The following is an 18979-nucleotide window of genomic DNA, read 5'->3' as shown; positions in this document are numbered from 1 at the left end:
GAAGGAAAAAAAAAAACAAGGGTGGAAGACACGGAAGGGCCGGGCCACGTCTGAGACAAGGCCCTCAGACAAGACAAGCAGCAGCTGGCAAACTACATCAATCTGTAATCAATGAACCAACTGGTAGATGGGATTATATGCCTAATTGCACAGCTAACCAGTCCATCCCAAAATGACCAGACAGCATCAGCTTGTGTCCATGACCCAATACCAGAGACGGGCATTATTCTAGGCCTCCGACAGTGATTAATCATTCATAACCTGCCTCTACACCCAATCTTTGAGTTTGTCAGTGCACAGTGACAGGAGCTGACAAAGGATGACACCAGAAAATGAAGCAGCATTCAGATCCTTTACTTAAGTAAAAGTACCAAAACCATTGTGTAAAACTACATTATAAGTTAAAGTCCTGCATTCACATTTTACTTAAGTTACAAGTACTGAAGTAACGTTATTACTCAAAATGCATGTAAGTATCAAAAGTACTGTAGTCATTATGCAGTATGGCTCCTGTTTACAGTGCAAAATGTTCACTTTATTATTAGCGTTGTAGCATTAATGTGTAAACAGTATCCCCATTTTGTAGCTGGTCAAGATTGAACTAATATAAACTAAGTATATTGTTGGGTATTTTAGAACTACAAGCTCATTATTGTGTATGTAAAAATCTTAATCTGTAATACAACAGAATCTAAAGCTGACACATAAATAGCATTTATAGAAGTAGAGTAGAAGTATAAAGTGGGACAAAATAAAATACTCAAAGTACTGAAGTATTGCACTTCACAAGAAATGAATCAAAACCTTTGCATCTCTTTTCAGGTAAACACACATTCAATGTGATTCAAAGCCCAACTGAAAGATCGTTGTTATTTGAAGTAGGTTAAAAGGCTGTGTGTGTGTGTGTGTGTGTGTGTGTGTGTGTGTGTGTGTGTGTGTGTGTGTGTGTGTGTGTGTGTGTGTGTGTGTGTGTGTGTGTGTGTGTGTGTGTGTGTGTGTTGACAGTCAACAGAGTGTTTGTAATGGAGGAACCTGCTCAGATCCTGAATTACAGAATAAAATGCTGGCAGATGGGAAGCACAGACAGACAAATTATTCTGTCTGTCTCATTTTTCTCGGACCACCAAACAGATCAATTATTTATTTCATATGTGGTCCCAAGTAGCCTACATAAGGAACATTAATGCATCCCACATACTGTGATTCATTAAAACCCCAGCACTGATTAACACCATTTCAGACTAACGTACTTCTAAAATATAAAGGAGAATTTCATATTTCACCTGTTCACAAACAGCTTTCCAAATCTCAGATGGTGCAGTAATCTGTACACCATCTTGGCACATATTGTTTGAGAGCCCTAATCCCCCGATGTGCTGTTAAAATCCCTCAGGTTACAGACCACACTTCCACTTCTGTTGCCTCAGGCTAATCTCAGATTATGGTTATTATCACGCGGAGACCAGTGAAAGGGCACTTCTTGGTGTCTTATGTAACTTAATAAAACCGAATGGATTTATAGCCAAGCTGCTTCCTAATATTCTATATCTAATTTATAAATAAAGACACATGGCAGCTAAATATAACAATGATTGAGTCACAATTTTTAATTTTTAAAGTTCCATACAAAAATGTTAAGAAAAAGAAAACTTTTGATTATACAATATAGTGAGATACGTTTGCATATACAATAAGTTAAATGTAAGTACAGTATTGTGAATTTGTATTTAGATAAAAATGAATTGGTGCTTTTAGAAACATTTGTAGTTTGTAGATTTATTAAATTAATTAATTAATACCTGACTGTAATTATATTCCATAATTTGTCAGTAGTCTGTTTAAGAGTTCAATCACTAATACTAAGTAATTGCTAGGTTTTATAATTTTACATAGTTGGTGGGAATGTAAGTTTAACAGGGAAATAGCCACAATCTTAGCCCTTTAAAAGTTTGTTTGCACCGTCAGCTGTGGTGAGTTGTGCTACCAGATGGTAGACTTTTGGTGTTTGTGACACATGGCTCTGAGTGAAGCCACAGCCCGATAGCCCAGCCCAAGATAATTGGAATTTCATTAAGGTTTTGTTTGTGTGTGTGTGTGTGTGTGTGTGTGTGTGTGTGTGTGTGTGTGTGTGTGTGTGTGTGTGTGTGTGTGTGTGTGTGTGTGTGTGTGTGTGTGTGTGTGTGTGGTGAGTGTGCGTACATATAGGCCTGTGTGTATGTGTGTGCTGAGAGTGGGTGTGGGTGTTTATGAGTCTACATGGGTGTGTTTCTCTATATGCAATATTAAGGATGGGGGGTGGGAGTAGGGGTGGGGGGCAGGGACTCCACCTGCTGCCACCTGTTCATCTGCTCCATCTTATAAAAGCTGCTCCCTCACTGTCTCCAGGATCACAGACACCTTGGACTCTTTAGGCTGTCCACTATCTGGAGTTCCAAATACAAAGGACACACACATCTTGGACATCAGCCAGGCTATAACATTAAGGAGATCACTGAGGAACCCTGAAGCTGAACTGGAAAACTTCTCTAATAAATCTGTTGACTGGTAGCTGAGTCTTTCTGACCTAAGGACACATACCGGTTTGATGCTTCAACCAAACGTCATGAAGTCTCGGCGACCCAGCTGCACTGACTCTGGATCCGAGTCCTCAGAACCAGACTCCAAGAGCCCGGAGAAATATGAGACTGCCACAAGGCGACGGATGGCTGCCAATGCCAGAGAGAGGAAGAGGATGCAGGGCTTGAACACAGCCTTTGATCGCTTACGTAAAGTGGTCCCACAGTGGGGCCAGGACAAAAAACTGTCCAAGTATGAAACTCTGCAGATGGCTCTCAGCTACATCATGGCCCTCAACCGGATCCTGACAGACGCCAGGAAACACAACTCTGCTCCTCATAGGCAGTGGCTGGACCTGCAGTTTGACTGTGTGCAGCCTGAAAATTACCCCTGCCTCATGAGGTACGACTCTCCCACTGAACAGGACTACATCCACTCATCCTTCTCGTATCAGTTCGATGGCCATCAGGTCCACGGATAAACTGCTGCCAATTGGTAGATAATCAGTCATGTTGTTGGATGTGAGTGACAATGTGAATATTTCTCCTTCAATCCAGGAGACAGTAAATACATTTGTATTGCATTATTTTATTTTTTGTATTTATGTAGTTTTTGTATGACTACAAAAGACTTCTATTTCACTTTGTTTTTATTTTTGCTAGGAAACCCAGCAATGTTGAGCATTGTTTTTGTTCAAAGTATAGTAGCAATGACAGAAATGTTGTGTCATCATAATGACCACTAGATTGTACTGAAGATACAGGCAATGGTGTATTGTTTTTCTATCAGTTATTTTGATACGGCCCTAAAATGTTGTGCAATGTTCAATGGATTCTGAGAAAATCATTCTGGTCTTATTTGCATAGTCAAAGTCAATATGTAACTATTTTGTCAAAGTGTAAGTACATGTTTGTAGAGTTGAAAAGTAGATGTTATTTTTCACATGCAGACCTCTATTTTGTTGAATTATAGTTTTTGATCAAAAATAAAAAAATATTTTGTATAAAAAACATGTATCTTGTTCTTTATTATCTTCTATCCCAGTCATGAGCTTATGATAGTAAAATATGGAATGTTTTATATGTATGTAATGGGCTTCATACTTTATAATCTGTATACACGTAAAATGGTTTCTACAATTCTTAACTATACAAAGCTGATTCCTTACATACATTTTCTTTTGCATCATCAAAAACATTTATATCTGTAACCCTAACAATCTAAAATTCCTAAGTACATTTTACTGCATATGCATAATGTTCTCATTTTAACAAAAACATACTCTTATTATTAGAAAGCTCTTGTATTTTAACCCTCATAATCTCCCTTTGTCTTCTCTGTGTGGTATTAAAACAACTAATTTACAGCACATCCTTTGTTTTGTGTGTCAAGTTCTCAGTAGGAGCAATGGCAGAGCATGTCTGCTGCGCTGCCTCGCTCCGCTCCCTGGGGAACCAATCCTCCTTTTGTTCTGAGCTCCTGTGCTCCGAGATAAGACACTTGTACGTCAACGTGGAACCAAAATCAAGTACAAGTATTCAACTAATCTTTTCTCAAATGTTCTTTGAAAACGAACACATTTTACAAGTATTCTGCTACAGTGCAGACCAATGTATCTGTAGCTGTGTGGCTCCACAACTCTCCATTGTTGGAGCCACACTACAGATTTAAATGGCAATTATTAGCCAATGAAGAGTGATTGTTACAGATTTGAAAAAGTTTGAATGGTGGCACAAGCCACAGCAGATTAAGGAAGCCTGTGTACCAGATCCTGCCACGGCTTCAGAGGGGGAGCAGAAATTAAACTCTATTGTGGGGTAATGGCTGTGTGTAATCGCTCTGTCCACAGCCGCTGAAGCATGAACGGCCATAGCTGGACCCAAACTATATCTGCATTAAGTATAAGACGGCTACAGCAGTACATTAACTGTACTGTCCAACTGCTAATACCTTATACACATTTCATTAGCCTGCAGTTTATTTGAGTTGTAATATTTGGAATTATGTGTTGTTTTGTCATTTTCCTGTTTGGTTCTGTTTGCTTTAATGCCTCTACACAAATGAACAATCACATAAATACATGCAAAGATAAATATGTCCATAGATATCATATATCAAATTATAGAAAACAATAATGAAACATATCTTAAGTATTCCTTATTTGATCTGCTGAACTGATATTTTATATCAGCCAAGAACACTTAAGTACACGTGTGATAAGTGTTAAACGAAAAATGAGGTGCCAAACACTGATACAGATGGTCTTAATGATTCATATGCCACCGCAAATGTTTGCATACTTAATAAATGCTTTCTGACAGTTGGCGTGTTACAGATGAATAGATGGCAGAGTCAAAAGTGCGTAATGGTAATGAGGCTGAGACCCTCAATGACACTGCAATTACACTCCTCATTAATTCAGCCACAAGCCGCAAACAGTTGGTGACAGAAAATATAATCGACATGCAATTAATTGATTTCCTCAATAGGAGCACGTTATTGGATGAGTTGTTAATCAATTGTGACAACAATGTGCTCAGCATGGAAGTAATTGACAGGGCAAAACAAATTCAATTGTCTTTTAGCTACTCAGCCTCCAACATAGCTGGATGTTGTCTTTTATAAGACATTTCCAGCATATTAAAGGTGGGTATGTGCTACAGAACTATAGAATGAAGGTCCTTACATTTGGCAAATCTTCACTGCCAGTTTGAAGGAGGGTTGTTATTATATTTTCTGGTTATTTTTAATACTATAATACCATCTACCAAATGCATTGTCTATTGCTAACATGAAAAAAATAATATATCACTGACCAAATCGAGGCCACCTTGCTGAGGTGCAAAACAGATAACGTCAATGTTGTGTTAGTACAACACCCACCCTTTTTATTCCCTCAATGTATTTTAACTGGGTCTCAATCTCAAGACTACAAAAGCTCCAACAGGGGACCAACAGCTCCTCCCTCAACAAAGCTTATGTCATCCACTCTTTATAATCATCCCCTTCAGCAGGTGTTTAGAAGCTGCCTGCACTGCTCGGCTTCACTTTCCTCTCTGACTTAAACACTAACAGTCCACACAGAGACACACAGGTGTCTGACAGTATGAAGTGTCGGAACAATCGGGCCGACAGCCACCTGACCGGGCAGGTGGAGTTGAACAGCATAAGCAACGGAGCCTGGGTGAACCAGGGCTACTGTGGCTCCCCTCTGCCCCTGCCCCGAGCTGTCAGCACCATTTACAACCCCCAGCCCCTCGTCCAGGTCTCCATGGACAGCATGTACAAACCGGACATCCCCGGCCCATTCCCAGAGGAACCACCATCCACTGACCAAAGCCTGGTGAAGAAACAAAGAGGCTGCTGCTCTTTTATCAAAGGTAGGAACCCACTCAGCTGACTTTACAACAGTATTTCTGCTATAACAGATATTTGTACAGCTAGTTCAATGAGTATGGATGACACCCATCTCACTGGGGCTTTTGTTTGGTACTGGTCCAGTCTGGGTCTGTAAAATCAACTGCTATGCCTCAATATTCTTTTAACCTAAAATGGATGTGGACCTGCTTGTTGGCTAATCAATTTAGGTCAACCCAGGATCAAAGTCAATACCCACTCTGCACGAAAGGTCTTTAAAAAGCAGTCTTGACAATAAATAATGTTGTATCATAATGGCATAAAACACTGTAATTTGTCTGTAGGCTTGTGGGGCACAACACTGACTGAAAACACCTCAAACAACAGAGAACTGTTTGTGCGAACCACGCTACGAGAGTTAATGGTCTATCTGGTGTTCCTGGTGGATATATGCCTCTGTAAGTATTCTACTATCCAATTCTATCAAACATTTTGCTTTTTCAATATGGATGTCTATTCCTGGCACTTGTGGTAGTCTCAAAATTCAAGTTGAAAACCATGATCAGTACCCGGGACAAACAGAATTTGTAGCATGGTGAAGTGTTTTGTCCTCGACAAATGTAGATATTTTGAAGAAAAGTTGTGAAACTGGATTTAAACTTCATTTTACACCTACTTTCCCAAATTTAGAATATATTATGAACCTTTGAATTGACATGCAAGCATGAAAACTACTTCTAAATACTGGTTGTTTTTTTAAATTAATGGCCCATATATATATATATAGGGTGGGATAGAGAATCTGTCTCGAACACTAAATACTGTTTGGTGTTCCTGTATTTCTTACCATTATGTCTACTTTAGTATATTTCAATCAACTATTTGTTTTTTAAGCAATGCTGTTCCCTTGTTGAAGTGCTCACCATTTGACAGAGTGTTACTGTGTAGGGCACTTTGGACTGTTGATTTACTATCAAAAGCCCCTGCCTTAATGCCTACCACAAATGCCCTCCCAATCCCTTTGCCTGAGATCCATTGTCCAGCTGAGCATTGGGAGTGAAAGGGACATGGGTTCTGCTCCCTTGCCTTTTAGCGATAAGAGCATTTGGCCTAGCCATTGTTGCTTTGTCTCGGTTAGATTTACATTGTTTGAAGAGGCTATTTGCGTCAGGCAAGCGTGCTCTCTCTTCAAACAAATTACGGCCTCTAATCTGGATCTGTTTGACTGTAGTGACATAAACACAGCCAAACAACAACTCTTCAATAAGGCCTTGCGTGTCTGCTTCTGAGTTGTCTTATCTTGGACTGTTGAATGGAGCAACATTTAGAGCTAAGCCTGAGCAAAGCCAGATAGGAATCAATTATTGGCCATTGACAATGTGATAATATTGTCTTTCAGTGACATACGGTATGACCAGCTCGAGCACCTATTACTACACTAAAGCTATGACGGACCTGTTTGTGAACACAGCCGGTGGAAGTGGGGTTACGTTTCAGTCCATTGGCACCATGGCTGACTTCTGGACTGTGAGTTTATCTCCACATTCATTTCCTCCATGTTTGCCACAGTGAGAAATCACTGAGAAATGAAAATATAAAATTTATTTTGTGTGCAACTCAAACTGCATCCACTCTCTTTTTATTTGTATATATTAACAGTATGCCCAGGGCCCGTTGGTGGACAGCCTCTACTGGACTACATGGTACAATAACCAGTCCCTGAACAGCGGAGACCAGTCCTTCATCTACTATGAGAACATGCTGCTGGGAGTCCCTAGAATGAGGCAGATCAAGATCATGAACAACTCCTGCAAGGTCCACAAAGACTTTAAAGATGAGATCACGGGATGTTTCGATGTTTACACTGAGAAGAAGGAGGATGACATTAGCTTCGGTCTCATCAATGGCACCGCGTAAGCCCCTCACTGCTTTCCTTACAGGGTAACTTTGGGTATGCAGTTAGATTGGAGAACTACAGCAAATGTGTCTTCTTTCTCTGCAGCTGGACCTACCACACAGAAAAAGAAGTCAAAGGTTCCTCTTACTGGGGATTGCTGACCACATACAGTGGAGCGGGATACTACCAAGACCTGAGTCGCACCAAAGAGGAGAGTGCCATCATACTGCAGGAACTGGTGGACAACCTGTGGCTTGACCGAGGAACCAGAGTAGCATTCATCGACTTCTCCACTTACAACGCAAACATTAACATGTTCTGTGTCATCAGGTAAAGAGCACTATTGACAATAGCAACTTTACCCATTGGTTGATACACATGCATTGGTTGACAAACATTTCATCCGATCTTTTAGGTTGGTTGTTGAATTCCCAGCAACTGGCGGAGCAATCCCTTCCTACCAGATAAGAACAGTCAAACTGATTCGCTACATCACCAACTGGGATTACTTTATCCTCGGCTGTGAGATGGTCTTCTGTTTATTCATTATTTATTACGTAGTGGAGGAGATTCTTGAGCTGCGAATACACAAGCTCTCCTATTTCAAAAGCATCTGGAACATACTGGATGTTGTTGTCATAATGGTAAGAAAATGTCCTTCTTGTTTGATTCAAACATGTCCTTTTCCCTGATTGTGCTTTGCATCAAAGAAGTAAAATTATTTTCCTTCCCAGCTCGCCATCGTTGCCATTGTATTCAATATTTTCCGAACTGTCAAAGTGGACAAGTTGCTTGGCAAACTGCTGGAACAACCCGGTATCTACGCTGATTTTGAATTTCTGGCCTTCTGGCAAACACAGTACAACAACATGAATGCAGTGAACTTGTTCTTTGCGTGGATCAAGGTAAAGTACTGACATCTTTCACTTGAACACATTACTGTGCAGTGGCTCAGTAGATAGCACGGGTTGTCCACTAATTGGAAGATCTGCAGTTCCTCCAGTCCGGATGTTAAATGTGTCCTGGGCAAGATAATGAAACCCCAAAGGCTGAAGAATTAGATTAGATTCTGCTAAGCAGATTGGCACCTTGCATGGCAGCCTCTGCCATCAGTGTATGAATGTGTGTGTGTGTGTGTGTGTGTGTGTGTGTGTGTGTGTGTGTGTGTGTGTGTGTGTGTGTGTGTGTGTGTGTGAAAGAGTTAATGTGGCATGTAAAGCACTTTGAGTGGTTAGAAGACTAGAAAGACATGTACCATTAATTTAGTTAGGAAAATAATTGGGCTCTAGCGTCATCCAAAAGACTGTGTTTTTCTTCTTGTCCTTTAGATTTTCAAGTACATCAGTTTTAACAAGACCATGACTCAGCTGTCCTCCACACTGGGTCGATGTGCTAAAGATATCTTGGGCTTTGCCATCATGTTCTTCATCGTGTTCTTCGCCTATGCTCAACTTGGATATTTGCTCTTTGGGACAGAGGTTCAATCTTTCAGCACCTTCGTCAAGTGCATGTAAGGGCTGTTCCAAACAGTGGCTCAGCAGGAAATATTTAAATAGGATGATGGAGGAAGAATGAATTAATCAATCCTATTTTCTTTCTGCAGCTTCACACAGTTCAGAATTATTCTTGGAGACTTTGATTTCGATGCCATTGACCGCGCTAACAGAGTTCTTGGGCCAATCTACTTTGTCACCTATGTGTTCTTTGTTTTCTTTGTTCTACTGGTAAGTCATTCTGCTACACAAGATGCTTGTGGATAAAGATGACATTCTCATTATCTCTTCATGTATCTGTCCCTCAGAACATGTTTCTGGCTATCATAAATGACACATATTCTGAGGTTAAGGAGGAGCTCTCATCCCAAAAAGATGAACTACAGATTACTGACATCATCAAACAGGTAAAGGCAATCTGATTCATGTAAAAAAAAAAATATATACATCTATGGATGAAGTTTTTCAAGAGTCTGTTTTCAAGAATGTTTTTTTTCTTTGTAATTCAGAGCTATATGAAGACATTTACGAAGTTGAAACTTAAAAAGGAGAAAATAACAGATGTTCAGAAGGTGCTACAATCTGGATCTAGAGAAATTGAATTCAAGGACTTCAGAGAAACCTTGAAAGAGTAAGTGACAGAATATCAAAAAGAAAAGCATAAGCTAACTCTGTTTAACATAACCCTCACCGCTCCGATGATCTCGTAGGATGGGACATGCTGATCATGAAATTTCTGCAGCCTTCTCACGGTTTGACCATGATGGGAACCAAATTCTAGACAAAGACGAACAAGCGAGGATGAAAATCGAGCTGGAAGAAAAAAGGGTTTGTGTCTATACAGTTTGAAGTGTTTCTTATTGCAGAGTTTATCGGTGTTTTAAGTCCCCCAACGGCACTAGGATTAGGCAATGGTTATGGTTAGGGTTAAAACGCAACGCCCGGGATGGGCGCTGCGAGGGGCACGGGCACAAGGGGACCACTGGTGTTATTAAAACACTTTAAAACCTCCTTAAAAAGACAAGTTCAGTTATATAAAAATATAAAAAATCTGTTTAAAAGGTCAGATATTAAAGGCAGGTTAAAAGAACCACTGGACAGGACGGACAGCGGGAGAATAAAACTTTAAAAAAAAAAAGGTCACCTCCACACCTGCCCTGGCCTCCCTCCTGGAGACATTACAAAATAAATATATATATATATATATATATATATAGTTATGAAAATAAATGTCCCGGCGTCGCAATACAAAAAAATTCTATCCCAATCTATCTCCACATAAAAAGGATTACAAACATTTAAAAAAAAGTCTAAAATACTATCTTGAAGTCGATTAGGCAATGGTTATGGTTATGGTTAGGGTTAGGTTTGGGTTAAGGTTAGGTGCCTTGAAGTCAACAGTCGCAGAGCTGCCTGGAAGGAAACGTTGGGACCTTAAAACACCATCGAGCGAATGCAGACAAAGCTGTCTTATTACAATGGTTCCATTTGTTTGTCAGGACGCTCTTTGCGCTGAACTTAACGATCTCGGAACGACGTATGGGAAAGAAGTACAGGAGAAGCCTCCTGCAACATCCAATGAGCAGAAGAACCACTCCAGTCATACCTTTGTTGATCAGGAACAGTTTCTAAGGTGGGAAGAATTTTTACATTTTACCTATGAAATGTCTTAATTTGTCTTGCCTTTAAACAAGAGGAATGAATTTCATAACAGTGGACATTAACCAGAAACCGAATTACTTTTCTCTCTCCATAAAGACTGGCCAGACAGGTTCGTCACCTTGAAAGCTCTGTGGCAGGCATTACATCCAGGATTGAGTTGATTATGGAAAAACTGGGATTACAAGAGAAAACTAAGGGAGACCAAACGGCAAGGAAACTGACTGTAGCCAATAATGATGTGAGTATGGAAATAGGTTACGATTTCATTGTATGCATGAAATGCTTTATTTATTTTTTTATACATATATTACGGAGTATCAGTTCATGGAGTACACTGAAAAGTATATTAAACATATTTAACAACTGTGTTGTTGATCATGCAAAATGGGCTGTAATATAATCTGAGGGAAATGTCCAATATTTTGTACTTAAGAATATGAGACTTTCTTAATTCTATTCTTATGAATACAAAATGTTTCATCACCCCTGTCCAGAGTGGTGACACTGCCTCAGATGGGAGCGTCCTGGTTTGTGTGGACGGAGGGACGAAGGCTGAGATGTCATCAAGGAAACCAGCAGTTTACACCGACTCCACATACGACTGTCATATGTGATTAAGCTCTGAGAAACAGAATCATGGGTTATCTGGAAGTCAGCTGACACACGTCAACAATGTGTTGTGCTTCACTACTTTCCAATGTTCAAAGTCTGTTCAATCAACGGATTCTTCATGGGTGAAACCTACAGTTAGGCAGTCAGATCAACAATAAGCTGCTGACACTATGACATGGCACATATTCAACACTTTCAGCTGCTTTTAACTTAGTTACAGCCACTCATTTCATGGAAATATGTAAGTACTGTATAAATATGTTTTTGAAATTCCTTGCCTTCTAGGTGACACAAGAGCTTATATAATAAACTGGTTTAAGCTCAGATATGTTAGACCAGGGATCTTCAACAGGGGGTCCGGGACCCCTAGGGGGTCAATGCAGGGGGTGGGGGCCTCCAAATTATTAATTTTTGAAAGTTTTTTTCTAAAATGAAAAAGTCTTAAAATGAAGCTAACCTATTATTATCAAATATAAATCCCCACTGATGATAGGCTTACTGGCCTATAGGTAAGGTAGCCATCCACACATAGTTAATCCTAAAGATTCCCTGTGCCACATGTATGTTTTAAAATTAAAAAATTGATTTATAAAATCATGACAATTATGCTATTTTAAAAGCTTAGTATTCTATGCAAAAAAAAGGTACTATATGTATAAAGGCTTTAGGCCACCCTACACCTAATTGTAGGCCCAGTTTAATATACAACTTCATTTTATACAGTATCTGTAGTAAGGGGTCCCTGCTCCATCTCTCTATCAGTTAAGAGGTCCTTACTTAAAAAACGTTGAAGACCCCTGTGTTAGACAACAATGTATGTTGTAGATGAGATTATTAGTTGTGTACATGTATTTAAACAATAGGTAAGAAAAAATAGTTATGCAATATAATCAATATTATACAGTGCATATGCCATCTAAAACCTGACTAAGCGATGTTTGCTTTGCTTTAGTCATTTAATGTTTATGAATGTTCAGGTTCTATAACAGTTGCTCAAAAGCTACCAGCCCCTTGACTTGTTTGCAGTTTAGTGAGATCTACAAAATAATTGCCTAATTATGTTTATATGGAATACACGGTTCATTAATTATTCATCACCTTTGTACGCCTCCTGAGCTGCCAAAACCTCATGTTGTAACAAGAGCAAGTGTGACATCGTCTACATCCCTTCTTTAAAAACATATTTCTATATAATAAAAAATAATAGGATCTGTGAAGCATTATCCCACTGGACATGATGTTTTTATGAATTCATAATTTAGTTTCATACCTCCCAATAAACAGTGTATTTGACATTCAGAACCTCAGTTAGATTGTAACAAATGTCATTTACTGTGTCTGATAGAATGACTGAACATGTTACAGTGACTTTATGCTTTGTTCTTTATTAGTGTCAAATAAATAAATACTGAACGACCAGGTTCAAATGTTTCTTTATTTGAAGTCACTCATTTTGTTTTCCCATTTAAATGAAAAATTGATTTCATCCTTTATTATTAAACATCACTTCTATTGTGCAACTTATTTGTATTGTTGTCATAAAAGCGAAATGCTGTTACATTCAATATTTTAAGCAACAAATGTATTACATGTCATAAGCGTGCAGTTCAAGCCGAAACATCACCTGCTTCCTGCCATGTTCTAAAAATGGCACACAAACTTAAAAATGGGAAAAGGGAAAATCCACAATGGAAAAGAATTTAGATTTGTAATGTAGCCTCTGTAAATATCACAAAGTTTGAATTTACTGACACATCAATTAAGGCTTATTCATAACTCATATTGCTGAAATTTAATGATGGCATTTCTACCTAAAAGAATGTACATTATTTCTTAAGTTTCATAAAGGTTTGTGATCAAGGTTTATATTTACACTCTCAGCCCAAATGACCCTGTTTGTACACAAAAACATACCCCAGGTCTAATAAACAAAAACAAAATCAATTTTTTCTAGTTTGTCGCCTAGTAGAACAGGAAAAGGAGAGTGAGTTTACAAGGAGTTTAATATACTGTACAGAATGGCACGTGCACAAATACAATCCCAATGGCAGGATGTCTTGTCACAATTTGCCAGTTATTTTTTATTAAATAATTTACCTGGAATATACGGAAATATTCTGCAAATACTGAGAAAATTCTGAATACACCAAGAGGCAGAAAGGTGCCCGCTTCCCTGACAAATCAATGACATATTTAGGAAACCTTTCACTTTCATAAAATAAAACCATCGCAATTTATAGAAAGCCTAAAACATTGGACAGTTTGTCTTTACACAAATAAGGGACTAAAGAACAGAATTTTTAATTATGTAAAACATGATGCAATATCATTAGGGGCTGGTTTTGGTGCTAAATTAAGTCTAAGTTTCTTCGCAAAAACTCTCACAACCATTAGAAAGAAGTTACTATAAATTAACTGAGGTTATCAAGAAAATATTAAAGATTCACTATCTTTCCAGGAAACCAGCCCCCAGAGTTAGTTACCTTTACAAAGATTGAGGGTTTTTACAATATGTTCTTTATATAGTGAGCATGTTCTATAGCCTTTACTTTGAGACACAGGATTATAAATTAGTCCAATCTAAGGTATAACCTAAAATCCATCAGAAGTCTGCAAAGAACATGCTGATCACTCCTTTACAAAACATGAAAAACCAAATCATTCCCCCCCCCCCCCTTTAGAGTTGTGTGTGTGACATTTTTCTTTGTACACAAAATTTACCCAAGAGATACCACATCCCACTATATATTTTAAAGCCACAGCTGTTTATACAAATGGTTCACATATACTAGAAAGGTAAACTACTGTTCCAGGGCCTCTATTCACAAAGCATTTTTCATTAATATATCAAAATGGGACTGAATTTCTAGCTATGAGCTAAACCTAAGCCCAAACCACTTTTAGTAGGTTGGTTCATTCTTGCGGCTCAATGCAGTGTGTGGCACAAATTCATGGTGACCAATCCTACCTGCTCAATCTGTGCAACACTGGCTGTGTTCGGACACAGCCAGCCGACTGATCGAGTATGAAGTAGGCAGTACGCAAGTATACAATTCCGAACACAGCCACTGTCATCACTGTATGCCATTTCACAAACTGACCTATATAACAAAAGTGAACTTAATCAATGCATGAAGACTGAAGTGGTGTTTTGTATTCTGTTGTATAAAAGGACAGAAAAATGCCCCAAGTATGACAAGTAAACATTTTGACAAGTCTGTAACAAACACTGAAATATTAAAAAAAAACACATTGGCAAACTGAGACCGGATATTGCTGTAGTTTTGTTCCAGTGAGCTGCTGGAGTAATAAGATGGCTTATAGTAAATGTGCTTTTAACTCCACTAAAATAGCGTGGCTGTTAGGTTTCCGTTTACATTTCATGATTTCTGGATACATTTTTGCTCATGTTTTGAATATGGGAGGGTAACAATTAGTTTCTGAAGGACTCAACTTTTTGATGGTTTGGCCCACTGGTCAACTTATTCAGCGTATGATACGAGGCATGAAATGGTCTCTTGTCTCTGTTAAGATAGCTGTAAATCCTCTTTGTCACATACTGGGTATGGTTTTCATGGGACCAAACATTCAAAAAGTTGGCCTGTCATTTAACATCTACTTAGACAAAGAAAGTTGTTTGGCTTTATTTCAGATGCCTAAGCACACTTTTACATAACTAAACTAAATTATCATCAAATAAACTTTGTTCTGAGTGAAATGGACACTGTCATTTAAAACATAATTGTTGAACTGGTTGTTTAGAAGCAACTATTAGCTACAAAGGCTTTTTGAATATGGCCCCTGCCCTTCTTCTACCACAGCAGCTGTCCAGGTGAAAGAGTGCTGTGTGGTCTAAAAGGGTTGACAAAACCCTCATGGTACTACACTTAGGTTAGTGCTAGCTCACTGCGTCTGGTAGCCAGCCATGCTGAAGTTGGCCAGGTTGGACATGACAGGACCGGGTGGAGCTGCAGCCTGGGCTGACTGAGATCCAAAGCCTTCCACCCAGGCTGGTGACTGGGACTGCCTGCAAAGATGGCACAAATACCCAGTTAGTATGACTGTGGTCACTGCATACAAAGATCAACCATGTTGTAAAATAAATAATAAATAAATAAATGCTCCCCAGAATGGAGGAGAGATAAGTCTTCTGGCCTGTGAATATAGTCATACAAAAGGTGTATGTATGAATTTAATACATTCCAGTAAAACTCACTCTACTCCAAATCCTTGCTGGTTCCACGTCTGGCCGTACATGCTGTAGGAGGGAACTTGCCACCCATTGGTCACATACTGCCCATACTGCTGCTGCTGCGGCTGCTGCTGCTGCTGCTGCTGCGGCTGTTGCGGCTGCTGCGGCTGCTGCTGCGGATTCCCATAGACTTGGTTCCACTGGCCCCATTGACTGTACTCAACCTGAATTATGCCAACAGAGAGGACAAAAGTGAAAACATGTCTTAACGGAGACCTTTGTTGCATGTCATTCTTCCTATCTCTTAGCTAATTTCCTGTCATCCTTCGGTCATATCTAATACAGTTAATACAAAAATGCCCATAAAAATAAATCTATTTTAGAACTGTTTAAAAAAAATAAGCATATAGATGGGAAATCAAAAAGGGGACTATGTCATGTATGTACAGTGGTGCCCATAAGTTTATGAACCCATGCTAAAGTTGACTAAAAAGAGGAATAAAAAAAAAAAAAAATCATCTTTTGGAAATTGATTTTAATGCCTTAATTAAAAAAAATGAGGAAAACTCCAACCTTTAATGACACCATTTTTTTTTGTGAATGAATAATGTATCGTACATAAATAAATGTTCTTCCTTAAAATACAGGGGGCATAAGTAAGTACACCCCCTATGTTAAATTCCCATAGAGGCAGGCAGATGTTTATTTTTAAAGGCCAGTTATTTGATGGATCCAGGATACTATGCATCCTGATAAAGTTCCCTTGGCCCCCACATCATCACATACCCTTCACCATACCTAGAGATTAGCATGGTTTTATTTCAGTTATCCTAATAGCTGGTTTGATTTGCATTGAGAAATGATCTTATGGAAAGTACCCCATGCATAATAATTTCTGTTTTCATTGGGTGGTTTGTTCAATGAAATTCAACTTATACCCTAACGGTTGGTGACTTGAAAATTATACTGACTGTCATTTGCATCGACCATTTAGGAAAATCTGTGTAAAATATCATATGCATAATAATTTGGAACACAGTGTAAGTGTTCATTAAATCTTAAAACACATTCAGCAACATATATTAAAACAGAGTGGGAAAAGGAAGGTGGAATTAATATAGCTGAGTAAAAATGGACAACATATGGAGGTATCAATGGAAATGTACCAGTTCACAGAAATGGAGAGTTTGGTTGGAAAAGCATAATAAGATACTTTATCACACCATCTCAGAAATCTCACTATGATGATAATACCCCAGCTTGTTGGAGAAAATGTGGTAACCAAAATGCAAACCATTATCATATTTTCTGGGAATGTGCTGTCATTAAAAACTTTTGGAAGGGTATACATAATACCATACAGGAGGTATTTCAAGAGGAAATCCCTCTAGAATGTAAGACTATGTACCTTGGGAACATACCTCAAGACTGGTTTAAAGGAGATAAGTATCTAATTAACATATTGCTGGTGGCCAGTAAAAAAACTAGGAAGTGGCGCAGGAGAGCCCGACAGTAGACTCATGGATGGATACCGTGGCCGAAATTTATAAGATAGAGCAAATAACTATGTCACATCTAATAGGCCTAATCGTATTTCTTTATTTTACTGAATATACTATGTTGAAAAGGTTACCCCCTGTCTGTATATAGTTTTGTCTTTTTTTTTTCCTTTTCTTTTTTTGTCTTAGTTGTATTTTTTATAGTTTTGAATCAACACTTGAATATGTATCATATGTTTATATATGCAGTCTTTAAAAATTCTGTATCAAAATGTATCTGATTCTAAACATTATAAACTATATATATATATATATATTTTATATATATATTTTTTTTTTCCTCTCTCTCTTATCATTTTGCTTAGTAGTGATGTTTTCCCTACCTGCTGTGGTTTCTTTGCCATGTCAGGAGATTCTTTGCCCCAGAAGCACTTCACTATGTGTCCTTCAACGGCTGTGCCATTTACAGAAACAATGGCATGGGCAGCACTGTCATGGGAGGAAAACCTTAAAAGGAAAACAGCAGCTTAGCAGCAAGCAAGCAATTCAGAAAATACACAGTAGTAAAACTTTGAGCTAACGGTGTTGAGGTGAAGAGACACATAACAGAAAGGGCCACTGACACTATGTTGGGTGCTGACTGGCCTGTCATCAAGTCATGCAGTTTGCTTTTGTTGACATCTAGAGGCCAACTGCTGCAATGGACTGAGGCACTACCTGATGAAAGAGTATCCTTTCTCTGGGAAAACTCTGATTTCCATTATTTGACCAAACGGTGAGAAGGTCTGTCGCATTAGGTGTTCTGAAAGGAAAAAAAGTTAACGTAGTTAGTTCTTAGGCTACTCGAGGAAAGTGTATGGTAAGTAATAAGACTACTACTATAGTGTGACAAGGGCTGTGACAATGCATCTTTAGAGAACACGACACTTGCCTGATAGTCCTAACTGGATCCCTCCACAGTACACGGTACAGTTCTGTGGACTGGACTGAGCTACTACGTCATCGAACCTCAGCTGCTTTGAGCCATCTGAAATAAAAACAATTTGTGAAGGGATGTCCCTACCTTTAGACACAGGTTTACGTTTCAAATCAAAAAAAGTCATGGCTATGATTTGTGATACGAGAGAAATTACCTACACTCCAGACTAAGACGCACCAATAAGAATGATAAAAGGTGTAATTTGGCCGGTGCAACAAAGCTAACAGGTGAGCGAGGAGGATGTCAATCAAACACAGTCTGCACACTCCCGAACAATCCCGACGGTTCAGTCAGACTGAAACTGACTTGCCTGGTAAGTGAAATCCCCAGTGTGGGTGTGCAGTGACTTTAAAACTTACTGTCCTGGATACTCTTTGGAGCTGGTGGTTTACGCGTTGCCCAGTTGGTCCTGATTTGGCGTCCTCCCAGCCATTGTCCCCCCATGTTAATGATGGCATTCTCTGCATCCTATAAATCCAGATCAAAGACGGTTACCCTTCTTGATTTGATGAATCCGTGAAGTTTATTGGTGACTATAAATCAGTTCTCAGAATTTACTTTTTCCCCCCTGTTTTTTTAAATCTAAGTATATTGATACATATTGATACTGGTAATGGTTAACAAGAAATTATGTAATGATAGATGATTTAAGTTGTGACTATGGTTCCAACTATGATTAATTAGATTTGTATATGATGCATTAAAGTAGAATAATAAACAGAAAATAGAAAT

The 18979-nt window shown here is 38.8% G+C and overlaps 3 protein-coding genes across 6 annotated transcripts in view; 2 read left to right on the top strand and 1 right to left on the bottom strand.

The window, feature by feature from the left end:
- Positions 1-2390: 2390 nt before the first annotated feature.
- On the top strand, positions 2391-3448 carry atoh7 (atonal bHLH transcription factor 7). Its single transcript, XM_078273457.1, has one exon. It carries the CDS (start codon positions 2585-2587, stop codon positions 3035-3037), a length of 453 nt encoding a protein of 150 aa, XP_078129583.1. The 5' UTR covers positions 2391-2584; the 3' UTR covers positions 3038-3448.
- A 2130-nt stretch (positions 3449-5578) lies between these two features.
- On the top strand, positions 5579-12988 carry pkd2l1 (polycystic kidney disease 2-like 1). The gene is made up of 15 exons (XM_078272766.1): positions 5579-5936; positions 6258-6371; positions 7313-7440; positions 7573-7826; positions 7916-8140; positions 8226-8454; positions 8545-8715; positions 9139-9320; positions 9414-9534; positions 9612-9710; positions 9813-9934; positions 10014-10131; positions 10803-10936; positions 11062-11203; positions 11460-12988. Exons 1-15 carry the CDS (start codon positions 5663-5665, stop codon positions 11577-11579), a joined length of 2433 nt encoding a protein of 810 aa, XP_078128892.1. The 5' UTR covers positions 5579-5662; the 3' UTR covers positions 11580-12988.
- Positions 12989-12994: 6 nt separating this feature from the next.
- Positions 12995-18979, bottom strand: part of tial1 (TIA1 cytotoxic granule-associated RNA binding protein-like 1) — a 12052-nt gene continuing 6067 nt past the window's right edge. For 3 of the 4 annotated variants that reach the window (XM_078272767.1, XM_078272768.1, XM_078272769.1), the window contains 6 exons: positions 18607-18715; positions 18200-18295; positions 17986-18070; positions 17652-17775; positions 15794-15993; positions 12995-15604 (listed from right to left, as the gene is read on the bottom strand). In XM_078272767.1, coding sequence (XP_078128893.1) covers positions 15481-15604; positions 15794-15993; positions 17652-17775; positions 17986-18070; positions 18200-18295; positions 18607-18715 — 738 coding nt within the window. In that variant the 3' untranslated portion in view covers positions 12995-15480. Of the gene's footprint in view, positions 15605-15793; positions 15994-17651; positions 17776-17985; positions 18071-18199; positions 18296-18606; positions 18716-18979 lie in introns of those variants that run through there. The other variant, XM_078272770.1, reaches the window with a different exon arrangement.

This window comes from Sander vitreus, chromosome 17, assembly GCF_031162955.1.
Source record: "Sander vitreus isolate 19-12246 chromosome 17, sanVit1, whole genome shotgun sequence".
In the NCBI taxonomy this organism is placed as follows: Eukaryota; Metazoa; Chordata; class Actinopteri; order Perciformes; family Percidae; genus Sander; species Sander vitreus.
This window is presented reverse-complemented; position numbering and strand designations above follow the sequence as displayed.